The 14,607-nt window shown below is 46.7% G+C and overlaps 1 protein-coding gene across 1 annotated transcript in view; it reads right to left on the bottom strand.

Annotated features, from left to right (window-relative positions):
- The window catches only part of LOC111158416 (MER proto-oncogene, tyrosine kinase), a 111,421-nt gene that overhangs the window by 76,057 nt on the left and 20,757 nt on the right, over positions 1 to 14,607 (bottom strand). The window contains exon 2 of the mRNA XM_022520418.1: positions 6,377 to 6,785. Coding sequence (XP_022376126.1) covers positions 6,377 to 6,785 — 409 coding nt within the window. The remainder of the gene's footprint in view (positions 1 to 6,376; positions 6,786 to 14,607) is intronic.

Here is a 14,607-nt window from a genome sequence, read left to right as displayed (position 1 = left end):
CCAAAGACATGGATAACCACAGCTCTTTGCTGGGGAACGGCTGGAGGCTGGAGTGGAAGAGAGGATTTTTGAACTGTTGGAATATTTTATTTACCATGTGTATGCATCGCTTCCAAGAAGGTATAAAAATCGTGTCAGATTTTGGTCAAATACAAACATCTGAATCAGGGAAAAACCAAAGCCACCACACGGACTCAGCCACCGCGTCTAGACAGGAACCACCTGGACAGAGCCCCAGGGCCAGCTGCAAGGACACACAGAGCCTCCCTGTCCCGCAGACCTCTCACAGCTAGACGGCCTTGCTCTGGAATGGCTCTTCAGGAGCAGCTAAGTGCTACCGTGTTCTTAAAAGAAACAGAAAAAGAGCAAATATTACACGATTCCCCTTATATGAGGTACCTAGAGTAAGTTGCAGAGAAAGAAAGTAGAAAAGAAAGGACTGGGGGAAAAGAGGATGTGGATTAGGCTTTAATGGGCATGGAGTTTCCCTCTGAGGGGATGAGAAAGTTCTGGACAGGGTTGGTGGTGAGGGCTGCGTAACAGAGTGAATGCACTTAGTGCCGCTGAACGGTACGCTCGGAACGGATTAAAACAGTACATTGTAGCTTATGTATATTTTACCACAAGAAAAAAATTAAAAATGGAAAAAAATTTTTAAAGAACCCCAACTTTTAGAAACCAATAAAGTCCTTCCAGCTTTAGCTCCTGACAACTAAGCTAGAATTTCATTCCCAGTGGAGAATCCTGAGGCTACACAGAAAACATATCAAATCCTTTCCCTTGGCCACAAATTACCCCAATAAACTAAATCTGCAGGCGCTGGCTGCCTACAGGAACAGCGGCTTTTGTTTTTACTTGAGAGCTGGTCTCCCCAGTCTTCTGGTCTGATGGCTGGTGATGGCCTGGAACGCTTTACCGGACCGTTGGGTGTTTCCGCAAAAGCCAGAGTGTACCCCCAACTTACACCCTCTTTGAGAGACTCCAGGGAAAGACCCTGGCTATGCAGCATCTTGGGATCTGCACAAATGGTTGAGCTACAGTTTCAAGTTGGTATCAAGTTGATATGCAAATGAGGCACCATATGGTCGGTGGGAGAGCCAAAGGGGTGGCCCAGCCCTCTGACTTAAAGTCCTGCAAAGGACAAAAGCAAGGAGCTCTGGAGAAAAGCGGCCTGAGCTTCACACCATTCAGGATGAGGTCAGGAACATGGGGTATGCAGGGTGGGGGTGCAATTTTTAGGATTAATCCCCAAGCCATCAATTAGGAATACCACAACCCGCTAGCGGACACCAAGCATTTCCTACACCTATAATAGACATTCAAGTGAAAGAGGGCATCTAGACTTGAAGTACCATATCAGTTATTTCTTCCCCTGTATGTGCCCGGAGTGTTGGCATTTTGAAAATAATCTTTAAGGTTTTCCCTTTACAATTTCATTTACATTCTTCTACATGTGTTTCCATTTTACCACAGCAGGGCACAGTGCTGTATAGAACCACTGAAATATTCTGAAGACTTTTAATTATACAGGAAGACATAACGTTAGATGAGAGAAACGAGTGTCATGAAATGCCAATTTCATTTCAGGAATACTAAATTTATATGTGGTTGGAAAAGATTCCTCGGGGTTGTGGGCCACAGTTTCTCTGTATGTGTATAGTATTTTCTAAGTATTTAACAAAGTACATATATCACTATTAAAATAACTTGAGGGGCACCTGGGTGGGTGGCTCAGTGGGTTAAAGCCTCTGCCTTCAGCTCCGGTCATGATCCTGGGGTCCTGGGATCAAGCCCTACATCGGGCTCCCTGCTCGGCGGGGAGCCTGCTTCCACCTCTCTCTCTGCCTGCCTTTCTGCCTACTTGTGATCTCTGTCTGTTGAATAAATAAATTAAAAAAAATTAAAAAAAAATTAAAAAAAATAACTTGAAAATATATACCTACAGGAACTAAGACCAAGCAGTTTCTAAAATCTTTCAGGAACATTCTCCCTCATGATGTTACATCTCCTTTAGTCTTGCCCAAGTAGGGGGGACTTGTACTTAATGCATGTGAACATCTGTCATTTCTACCCTCTCACCCATCCCCCAGTTTCAGTCAACTGAGGTATGACTGAAAGATGAATTGACTCCTGGGAGATGCCACGTCCTTTCCCCTGATTTCCCCTTCAAGGCCAAGTCTATAATCTGAAGGAAACACCACCTTAACATATTAACACTATCTTAGTACTTCTGCTCCTGACCTCAGGTTCTCTCTTTCCCTCTATACTGTTCACAGGTCCAGGCAGGACACAGACCAGCTCTACCCTCCTTACCCCAACGTCCAGATGTTCATTCAGGCAGTTGTTCTTCCAGTAAGGTGCCTGTAAACACTTTCATGAGCAAGGCTGGCCGTTTTTATAACTGGTGAGCAGCTGCCTGTGTGGTGATTTGGGGGAAAAACAGATCTCTACTCTCGTGTCTAAAATGACGTCACCAGTGATGTGAACACTTTCCTTAGTGTAAATTACTTTATCATGGTTTTTTCTTCCTTTGGAAGGGAGAGGGCGCCATGATGGCATTGGGCCACCATGGGAAAGGGGGGGGGGTGTGTGTGGAAGCAATGGAAGAAATAAGAGGGGAAAACTCCACTGCCTTAAGTGCGCACACACCTTCATGTACACCTTCAATCAGAACAGGTCTTGTTTTAGGGTCAAAGACCAGACACTTGACTAACACTTGTTTTCAGAATGGAGCTTTTGGGAGTGTAAGTGTAGGGTCTGCCTGATATAGAAGAGGAAATGTGGAACCGAGAAAGACTAAGAAAGTTAAATCACATCCACAATCTTGTCAGTCTCCAGCAACCCCCAACTGCTTCTTAATTAAAGGATATATGTTGGTACAAAGTGCTGTGGGGGCCTCAATTTGGAGAGCCCGTCATTTTCAAAATTCATGTGAATTCCAGCCTTTCTTATAACACCTTATACAATAATGGCTCCATGTCCTGACTCGAAATACTTTATGTTTCTCTCCATAATTCCTCTGACCTCTGCCAATATACACACATCTGTATTTTGTCCATTCCCTTAAATACCTGTGGTCCATACAGGTATTATTAATGGCAACTCCAATAAAACTACAGGCTAATGAATTTTTGATTAAATTCCACACATGGAAAGCCTCACACTAATCTTTAACTCTTTACTGGAAACCAGAGTAGATTTGTTTTAGGGCCCATGCTACGTGAGAACAGAAGACACCGCAGGTATGCAAATCAAGCCCCCTGCTTAAGGGTGACAGCTTACTCCCTAGTGACCCTGGAAAAGTCACCCTGCTCGTAGGGACTTCAGGGTCCTCATCTATAAGATATCAAATTCAGGGTCTCCAACATCCTTCTCTCCTGCCAAGAAATTACACAAATATTTATAATCTTGATTAATTCACGATAATGAATCACTATACAGTTCCTGGGTCACCTGAACATGACTTTAATACAGTTGAAAGATATTAGACTCGGTATTGTCCCCCAAGCTACTCAATTCAGCACAGCGTCCAACATTTATAAGAATTCTGAGCACTATATCTGTTTTACGGCTTAGTTTGGAAGTCTGATAAGATTTTTTCCCCTTCAGAATGAGTTTATGAAAATGAAGCTGAATCTGTGCAAAAGTATAACCTTTTTTCTAAAGTTCTAAAGATATGACCCAGGTCCCCTTCTGAACTCTGAAGACACAAATCCCAAGATACGCCACTATCTACTTTAAGTTTAAAAACTCTCCAGTTTAGGGTATTTACCCTAAAGATACAAACGTAGTGATCCGAAGGGGCACGTGCACCCGAATGTTTACAGCAGCAATGTCCACAATAGCCAAACTATGGAAAGAGCCTAGATGTCCATCAACAGATGAATGGATAAAGAAGATGTGGTATATATATACAATGGAATACTATGCAGCCATCAAAAGAAATGAAATCTTGCCATTTGTGATGACGTGGATGGAACTAGAGGGTATTATGCTTAGCGAAATAAGTCAATCAGAGAAAGACAACTATCATATGATCTCCCTGATATGAGGATGTGGAGATGCAACATGGAGGGTTTGGGGGGTAGGAAAAGAATAAATGAAACAAGATGGGATCAGGAGGGAGACAAACCATAAGAGACTCAATCTCACAAAACAAACTGAGGGTTGCTGGCGGGAGGGGGGTCAGGAGAGGGTGGTGGGGTTATGGACATTGGGGAGGGTATGTGCTATGGTGAGTGCTGTGAAGTGTGTAAACCTGGTGATTCACAGACCTGTATCCCTGGGGCTAATAATACATCATATATTTATAAGAAATTTAAAAATTAAAAAAAAAAAAAACCTCCAGTTTATGTCCTTTGGTATCATTTCATGGCCTCTTTGAACACACCTGAAGCTGCTGGTCATGGAGTCCAAACTCATCTTTTTGGCAAGAAGGCAGCTCACCCATCGTCTTCTGGCTGGCCAGTGGCAGGACCCCTATTCAGGACTCCCAACCCAGAGAGTCAGCAGGGTAGTGCTTTCTTCCTAATGATACCTGATGAACACAATGTGTCAGCTTTCTATTTCTTTAAGCCTTTAAACTGTTCCTTAGGGGCACCTGGGTGGCTCAGTGGGTTAAGCGCCTGCCTTCGGCTCAGGTCACGATCCCGGAGTCTCAGGATAGAGCCCTGCACGGCTCCCTGCTCAGTGGGGAGTCTGCTTCTCCCTCTGCCCCTCCCCCTGCTCATGCTTACTCACTATCTCTCTCTCACTCACTCTCTCTCAAATAAATAAAATCTTTAAGAAAAAATAACCTGCTCCTTATTCATTATTAAATGGTGATCTCTCATCAGAAGCTGTGTCCATAGCATGGTAAAACATCTGTGTTTTGTAGTTGATGGAGAAAAGTATGTAGTCAAGTCTCTTGAGTGGTCTCAGCCACTGGCTGAGAATGGCAGCCCGAGAGACCCAGCCCGAGTTTATATCAACCGGTGGAAAATATGAGAGCTGTGTTCTTTGCCTTGATGCTAACCAAGCCTATAACTTAGAAAAAACACACACACACACACACAAAAAGGGGGGTGTATCTCGTGGAAGTATGGACACACTCAACTCGAACTGGAGTTGTCAGCCTTGTGGCATCTCTGAGGCAGTTTTCTGAAAAGGAAACAAAATGATTCACCAGAAGACATGACATTGTCTCGGACAGCCACGAGTATCAGGCCAGAGAAAGTGAAAATGTCCCAGATCAAAGAGGGCTCTGCTTGAAGTGGAGGAATCCCATGGAAAAAGGCACTTGCTCCAGCTGTGTGCCTCTGACCTCGTTTGGAGCTTTCTAGGACCACAGGTCCACTGAACTCCCAAGCTGTACACGCAAGGAGACTCTGACTCAAAACCAAACAAAACAAAACACCCAAACCCGTCCTAGCGAAAGAGGAGAGAGTAGAAAATAAAACAGGGAGGGTGGAGAGGAGAAGCAGCTGGTTGTCTGCAGGATGCTGAAAATACAATGACGCAATCCTCGGGACAACAGATTCTTCCAGATGTACGTGCTGACTTGGCTTTGCCCTGCCAACCCTCCCCCCACCAACACATTCGGCTGGCCCTTGCCAAAACAGAGTGGAACACGGAGACAGTGACCCAGGTGGCTTAAGGTTTTCTCATTTCCCCAGCCTTTATAGACTTTCCAGCTTTTCCCCACCCCAACAGGCATGAGGGCTACGTCAGCACCATGATCTGCAGAAGCAGGGGATGCTGGGGACAGGTGGAAGAGAGAGGGGGGATAAGGCCAATGAAAGGGATGGGAATGTGTTCAAAGCTCCATGCCCATGGGGTAATTTAGATGTCTCTTTACACCAGGAAGGAAACAGTGTTCCTGGGGTGCCTGGGTGGCTCAGTTGTTAAGAAGCTGCCTTCAGCTCAGGTCATGATCCCGGGGTCCTGGGATCGACCCCCACATTGGGCTGCCTGCTCAGCGGGAAGTCTGCTTCTTCCTCTCCCATTCCCCCTGCTTGCGTTCCCTCTCTCACTGTGTCTCTCTCTGTGTCAAATAAATAAATAAAATCTTAAAAAAAAAAAACAAAAAACCAACAGTGTTCCCACTCACTGGGAAAGCTCTTGAGTCAAGTGGGAGCTTGACATGACTTGCACATCGGGGTGGGGGGAGTGGTTCCCCAGAAGGCAGAGCCTCTGATAATCCAGTTTGAATGGGGCCAAGATCCACATAAAAGAGATCAACCACACAGACTGTCTGCTGTGAATCTGTACTCTAATGGCACCCGGAAGGCTGCTCACACAGAAACCAAAAAACCGTCTTTCAACTTAGGAGGTTTTTACTTTTGAATCACAAATAACATAACAACATTCAAAAAGGAAAGGAAGAAAGAACACTTACCTGAAGGAAGCGATTATTGCTGTAACTTCGTCATCTGGATAAAACTGAGTAATGGCATGATGGGCCCCGACCAACTCCTTCCCATCCTTCCACCAAGAAATAACTGCAATGTCCTGGTACGTAGTAGGTATATTGATGGAGCAATTAAATTTGACATCCTTATGTTCAGAGAGTATTATGTGGCCGATTGTATGATTAAATGCCAGAGGCGGTAGGAGCTTTGACCCAGCAGAGGTCACCCTGGCATGGGCTGCACTCCCTGTAGGCGGTCGTCCAGGCTGGGTTGGTGAAGACATCGTGATAGGCTGGTACCCACTGGTGTGAGGAAGGGATAATGGCACGTGGTTAGCCTGCAGGCCTCCTGGCAATGGGAGGTCAGGCTTGGTTTCTTCCCTCACCTCTGCCACAGCTGCAAAACAGAAATCTGACTTTTAGCCTTTTTTTTTTTTTAAAGATTTTATTTATTTATTGAGCAGACAGAGAGAGATCACAAGCAGAGAGCCCAATGCGAGGCTCGATCCCAGGACCCTGAGACCATGACCTGAGCCGAAGGCAGAGGCTTAACCCACTGAGCCACCCAGGCGGCCCTGACTTTAAGCCTTTTAAATAATGGGGTTTTCCAAATCGGTTCCCAATCTCTAAGGCCATGATGGGAGAGAATTGGGGTATCCTCAGTGTCCTTAGAAAACATGAGCAGAACGTATTTAACACACGTCTGGATGTATATTCTCATTCACAAGTTCATTCATCAGTTTACTTATCTCCTAAAGAATGTTTAAGAACTAGAACTCCCCCCATCAAAAATTGTTTCCTTTTTTTAATTTAATTTTTATTTTTTTTAGAGAGAGAGCACGTGTAAGCATAAGAGAGGCAGGTGTGGGGAGGAGCAGAGGGAGAGGGAGAGAATCTTAAGTAGGTTACATGCTCAGCATGGAGCCTGATGCGGGTTCGATCTCACAAGCCTGAGATCATAATCTGAGCTGAAATCAAGAGTCAGACACTTAACCGACTGAGCCACCCAGGTACCCATTCAAAAATTTACTTTTCTTTTTTTTTTTTAATTGAGATACAACTGACATATTATATTAGTTTCAGGTATACAACATAATGATTTGATATTTATATATATTGCAAAATGTTTATCTAGTTAGTTTAGCTGACTACCATCACAACAGTTATAAAATTTTTTTTCTTGTGATGAGAACTTTAAAGACCTACTCTCTTAGGCAGAGAGCATACAATACAGTATTTTGGCTTTTTTACAATACAATACTGTTAACAATAGTCACCCTACTGTATATTACATCACCAGGACTTACTTATTTTATAACTGGACCTTTGCACCTTTTGACCATTTTTACCCATTTTTTAAAAATGGATAAAGTCCTTCATACCCAACTCAACAGCATGGCAGGAAGGTGATGGCCCCTGAGATCACTTTTCTCACTGTGCTCCCGTCACAGACTATGCCACAAATCCAACCGTGATCTTGCAAAGGCTACTACCTGTCACAAAGACAGGAGCTTACGATTCTTGTGCCTCAACGTGACCCATCTATAGATATGGGGGAAAACATCAGTCATTCATGACAGTCATTCATGACTATGGAATGACTTGGAGCTTCCAGTAAAATGCTTGCCCGCTAGAATGGACCTGGAAATGTTGATTTCATCTGGCCCATGAGTATTTCTAAAAATACTGGCCCACAATAGTAATTGTTCTGTTTTTTTTTTCGTAGCACTTCTGGAGCACACATTCTCTGCTGGTGATTATGGATTCGAATATGTTGGCCTCAAGTGCTTGAGACAGGCAAAGAATGGGAGATTCACAGGCATTTTGTGAGTAAGTGACTGGGGGTACCCACTCAGTGGCTGTCCCTCTGCCACACTCAGAATGTCACACCCTCCTGGGCTCCTGTGTGCGTGTGTGTGTGTGTGTGTGTGTGTGTGTGTGTGTGTGTGTGTGAGTAGGGTGGTCTCTGCTTAGAGCTGTGCCAGATTTAGCAAATAGGAACACAGGACGCTTAGTTAAGCTCGAATTTCAAATAAACAACAAGTAATGTTTAGGATAAGAAGTCAACTAAGCACTTATCTGGCCAATGGAGATACAAAGAGGAGATTTGGGGGGCAGAAGACAGGATCTGAGAATTTGCTCCTCTGGCTTCCTCCCTGCCAAGTCACTCTGGCCTGCACATCTTCCTCAGCTGAAGGTCACAGCTCCTGTTAGGAAGTCTTCTCTACGTACTCTTTCAACCCAGGTCGGCTCTCATAGTTGATGCATTTGAGAACTACCTCTAAGGTGAATGCCAGGTTGGAGAAGAAGAGATTTCACTGAAAGAAACTGGGGAAAGCTCACTGCTTCCCTTTAGCCTGAGGTTTCAGTGGTTGTGGGAGAGCAGGGGCCCTCTGCAAGCTTTGCAGGAGGCTATGTGGGTCAGCCATAGGCTGGCCTTGAGCCCAGCCATCCAGATGGATGAGTGTGCTGTGATGGGAGCGTTCATTTATTCCAGGGAGTGGAGGTCAGGGCGACTCTGCAGAGAGGGGCCCCTGCCTCTCCTCTCGCCCCCATGCCAGGCAAATCTTATGCATGAGTGTAGGCCTGGGCTCTTAGCAGGGAACAGCAAAGCTCTGCCTGGGTCCCATCCAGTTCCACTATCTCCTCTGAATTTGGGGACACTTTCTGCAGTTATGAATGCTCTGGCCGTTTCTTTTATGCCTTCAGACCGTTCACAAGAATGCTCTTTTTCTTGAGGCTTTGAAGCACTTACAATTCACCTTTGCCTCTTAGGTCAGCAAACTTGTCTATGGTCCTTATTCACTGACATCCATGGGAATGGGAAGTCAGCGGTACGTCTGGATAACTTTGTTTTTCTTGAAATAGAAAGCAAACAAGTGGAGTGGGAGAAGCAAATAATTCTTTGGTTTGTTTAATTTACTTGAAGACATTTAAAATGCTAAATGATAAAGGTAACCCAAGTTGGTAGTGGAAAATTCAAATATTTATAGAAACACAAAAAATATAAAATGAAAACCTGTTTTGTAATCCCAACCCTGCAAAATAACCCCTGATTACAGTTGGATACAGTCTTCAGTTTTCTATGAGCTAAGCAGCTCACCGAACAAACTAAAGGGCCAGCCACCCACTCAGATGATGTCAGGAGAGCAAACCTACCCTGTAATCACTACGATGGCTGAAAAGATAGCTAAGCTCCATGAGTTGAATTGCCAGGAGTGGGCACAATGATTCAATTCCCAACCAGTACTTACATAGCATTGGGTCTAAGATTTGCTGTGATAGTCTAATGGGGGACAGAAAGGCACTTGCCCCAGAGGGGGAGCAGCAGAGGGACCCAGGAGTTACAGGGGAAATGGGATATAGCTAACTGGGGTCGGGGGGGGGGTGGTTTTGATAGTGTCAGAGAGGCCTTCCCTGGTCCCTCCCCACCCCTGACTACTTAGCCCTCCTCCATCAGGTGCTGGGGCCCTCCCCTTTGTAACACCTCCTATGATTTCTCATTCAGTTCTTTCTCTCCTATTGGACTGAGAGCCCCAAGAGGCCTTGTACCCGCCCTGTAGCCAGTTCATCGATGATGCTCAAAGTAGGTGTGTTGAATGAATAAGTAAAGGCATGAATTAGAGGAGGGAGGGGAAGTGGACAGGGTTTCAAGCGGCAGGAGTGGTGGGAAACTGAAGAGAAAGAGGAGGCCCTAATAGTTTGGGAACACGAATGCAGCCATAGGGTGGCGTTCCCATGTTCGGACCAAAGTGATCAAGAGAGTAAATACAGGCTGACCGTGGAGAGCCCCGAGTCCTGTCTGAAGCAGCAACCATTCCTGGAAGGTTTCTGAGCAGGGGAGGGGGAAGGTCATAGCCATACTTGACCCTGGCACTGACATCCGGCTGAGTGGGAGCAAGAGGAGCAGGAAGGAGGAGGCCAGGAGGTGGGGAACCTGCCAGGAAGATAGCGAAGACCTAACCAGCAGAGCGGCCAGGAAGCAGGAAGGATGGGGGTAGGCGAGGGGCCAAACTCACTACCGCCACCATCCTGCAACAGAAAGGTCAGTCTGACACGAGTTCTTAGGAAGGATGTAATCTCAGAACACAGGGGAGTTCTCTGGAGTGGTCATGATTCTGGCTGTTACAAGAACAGTACAGGCCAGGGGGGGCTTCTGGTTCAGCTTCCTCACAGCGGGGTGGCAATAATGGTGCCCCACAGAGTTGCTGTTAGCAAGAAAGGACGAATTCCTATGTTGGGCTCATAGTCAGCACTCAGTAACTGTTAGCTATTGGTCTTTTTTTTAAAGATTTTATTTATTTACTTGAAAGAGAGAGAGAGAACAAAGGGAGAGGGAGAAGCAGACCCCCCCGCTAAGCCAGAGCCTGATGCAAGGATTGATCCCAGGATCCTGGGATTGATCATGACTTGAGCTAAGGCAGCTGCTTAAGTAACTGATCCATCCAGCCATCCGTCCAACCATCCCTATTTCTTTCTTTCTTTCTCTCTCTCTTTTTAAAGATTTTTACCCATCATTTATTTGAGAGAGAGAGAAGAGAGCACAAGCATGGGAGGAAAAGAGGGAGATGGACAAATAGACTTTGCACAGAGCAGGGAGCCCCGCACAGGGCTCCATCTCAGGACCCCGAGATCACAACCTGAGCCAAAATCAAGAGTCAGACACTCAAACAACACAGCCACCCAGGCGCCTCTGTTTCTTACTATTTTCTTATTTTATTGTGAATCAGTAAAAACCTGCCACTCTCCAATACCTGAGAGGGGCTGATTTATAGGGGTTGAGTGCAAGGGCTGAACAACTCCTCACGGATGGTGAGGATGGTGAGGTTCCCACTGCACAACTATGGGGGGCGCTGGCGGGGTTGCCATTCATTTAACGGTCTGTGTCAATGGTGCTTTAGAATTCTGCAGTGCAGACAGGGGGCCCTGAGTGATTACAAATAATGTGAAAAAAAGGCAAAATAACCAATCCCAGGTTTTGGACCCAAGGGCCAAGGCAATGACCAGTCAGAGATCACGTGTTAAGTTGCTAACTTTTCACTGTTTTGACTACTTCCATGTATAACGCCCCTCCCCCTGTTTTTCCCTACAGAAGTGGACCACTTTAAAATTATTGGGGAGGGAGGGAGTTATGACAGGAGGAGGAGACTAGGCCAACAAGGCTTGCTTATACAACCAACCTTTTAGTTCTCACCAACTGTGCTCCTGTTAACTCATCCTTAAGACAGCGAAAGGCAACATGACAGCGGGTTAGATGGACACACACTGGAGACAATGTTTAGTAAGTGTGAGAGATTATTAAAGCCCACAGAGACTGAATGACAGTTTGGTCCACTCTACTGCAGCTGCACAGGGAAAAGCCGGCTGCTTCCTGCTATAATCTGGGTGTAATTCACAAGAAACTTCACCCTCTGCTCCTCCCCTTTCCAGACTGTTTCCTTCTGTGCACTGGATAAGCCAATGAAGTGGGAAGTTCAACCATACCTAAATAACTGCTACTAAGTAGCCTTGGATAACTGGCCTCCCAGCCAGGTGGGAGAGTCGCTGTCCAGCTATTCCCACAGCTTGCGCTGTCAGCTGCAGGGGGCCACGCCCATCCAGCCCTGCAGCTGCTGATGGAGCATCCCTGCCGGATCCTCATCACCACTCAGCCCTTGACCAGATTCCGACACCAGCTTTGTACAGACAGGGATCGTGTCTCCCTCATGGACGTCCAGTGCCGAGCGCAGGGACGGCTTATGGGACATGATTAGCAAATATGCAACAAATAAACTGGGTAGATACAATGTCCACTGTTTCATGCAGGTTCACCTTGTTTTTCTTAACAAATTTACAGCTTCCTCAGAAGCTGGAAGTGACATCGCCGGAACCCAGCAGGATGTATGACACGGACTCAATGCGCAGTGAACTTCCATGGACTAAATGAGTGTGATGTGGGCAAAGTTCTGAAGGCTGAGCAGGGAAGAGAGGTGGCCCAGGCAGGGACACTCCTGTGGCTGGGAGTGGGACAGAGATGGGATGCTGGCATGCCTCTGAAGCAGCACCTTTCCACCAGCCACAGTGGGCCAGACATTTAGGGACCTTAGTCCGGTAGACTCACAATCGGTCAGTTGGGGAATGCTAGCGAGCAGTCTACTTTCTGTGTCATCAACTAACACATCCCACCTTTAAGTCCACGAATAGTGGCTGCATACTTGCTGAGTGTGTGTGATGGTAAGTGGGATGGTTGGTGGTTAGTACTGTTCAGTGGATGCCCAGGAAAGACACCTGCTGCCTGAGACAAGACCTCAGAAGAGCTCTTTAGCCTCTCTGATCCCTTGCAAAGAGTGCCTCGGTGGTAGGACATGACCAGATGTCCAGAGTCTGCTAGAACATTCTACAGATTTTGGCTGACGTTGTTGTCATTGGCTAGCATCTGCACCTGGGGCCTGCTGGCCACCTGAAGTAGGATGTCTGAGGCCAGGCCTGGGCCTTGTAGGACTGAGTGCTGGGACTAATCAGAGAGGTCAGTGCATAGGGAACAGCAACACTGGAAGGACATAATTGGCACTTGCAAACAAGAGGAGAAAAGAAACTTTTGGCTTGTGATGGCCAGAAGGCTCTGGGCTCAAAGGTATCTTTGTAGGGCTGGCTGGTCTCCATAATGCTTTCATAATATGAGCTCCCTTCCTCCTCTCCAAGCCTTGGGACTACAACCCCAGGTGGATATAGGAAGCGGAAGGCGCTAAAATTGCAGGTCTGGGGTAGTGGGTGGAATGGGTACACTGGGCAGCATCCGGGCCTTGGAGGCCCTCTAAACCATGGGAGGATGACTGGGCAGGGGGTGGGCAGGCCTTTGGGAGGAAGAGTACAGGTTGGCCAGCCCTATTTAATTCAACCCTGCCTTGGGTGTCCAGTGCCATCAATCTTCTTTACAATCCTGGGTGCCTGGAAAGGGAGAGCGGTAGCACCTTGGCCTGGATGTCAAAATAAGCAGAGGACTCAAGTGCCAGCCTGTGGGACCCACTGTCTGGCTCTTTCTATACTTCCTCAAACAACAAAACAGAGGCCTCAAGTGAGCTCCCTGAAGCTCAGCCTCAGAATCAGGAAGCCCAGAGGAGGAGGCAAGAGTGAGGGCTTAGCCTGGAACTCCTGTGGGTTCTTTGCTTCCCACCTGCAAAGCATATGTGGTCCAGGGGAGCAGCGACAGACAGAGGGGAGGATGCCCTTTGCCCAGGAACTAAGGCCGTCTATCTGACCTGGCTGTCTGTTGTGGCTTTGCTATCAAGTGGCCACGCGACAGCTGGAAGAAAGGCCTCCTTCAGCGGTGCGTTTGCAGTTTACAAAAAGGCTTTTGGGGCCCACACTCCCTCCCCTCCACCGCAGTGCCCTGTGTCCCCCTCCAAGAGAAAGGGCCATACCTGGACTGTCTCCCTTCCCCCACCCCCATCCTTCTGGCTGATATCTGAACCATGACCCTGGGCAGCTTGCCTGTCATCTAGTTTAAGAGCTCTTTCCCCATCCCTGCGACTGGCTGAGGCCAAACACAGAACAAATAGAAACTTTCTACTTTGTTTTGTTTCATTTTACGTAAACATGAAGGTTTCTCAATTGATAAAGAGCAGCAGCAGCAATACTTAATGAGGGAAAAATTTAAAAACCTTTACCCCGAAATCACTGGACTCAATTGTTCCCAAGCTGTAAATGGTAAACGTTAGCTTTGCTGGGGTGAATGCACTCCACCACTTGGGAAAAGTGACACACACAAAAAAAGACCATTCATGGGATGACACTGACTCCTGAACAGTCCCTTTTGTACCAAGTGCAGCAAAACCCGGCTAGCAGAAACTGGGTAGCTGACCGGGGCAGAATGGCCTCTAGCAGGGGCTTCACTAGAAAGCAAGGGGAGTACATGGTTTGGCTGCTTGTGCACGGAGGGGTCACAGCTGTGGTGTGACAGCAGAAAAGATGGAATGCCAGCAAAAACCCACTGGCATGCCTGCCCAGAGGGAAGAAAGCAAAGTTGGGTATAAAACATGGTGTGGGCAGATCAGATTTTCCACACGCATCCCAACAGGCATAGTGTTGCCAGATAAAAAACAAGACGTTCCAGTTACACTTGAATTTCAGATAAGCAATGGATATGCCAGTACACAGAGATCTACTCAGTCAAATATATGTAACTTAGTATCCTTTAGCTCAAACTAGCTGGAGCCAGAGTGCCAGGGAGTGAGTTCCTG

Source organism: Enhydra lutris, unplaced genomic scaffold (genome assembly GCF_002288905.1).
Source record: "Enhydra lutris kenyoni isolate GAN:26980312 unplaced genomic scaffold, ASM228890v2 scaffoldscaffold59, whole genome shotgun sequence".
Classification (NCBI taxonomy): Eukaryota; Metazoa; Chordata; class Mammalia; order Carnivora; family Mustelidae; genus Enhydra; species Enhydra lutris.
Note: the sequence above shows the minus strand (reverse complement) of the source record. Positions and strands in the feature narration are given on the sequence as shown.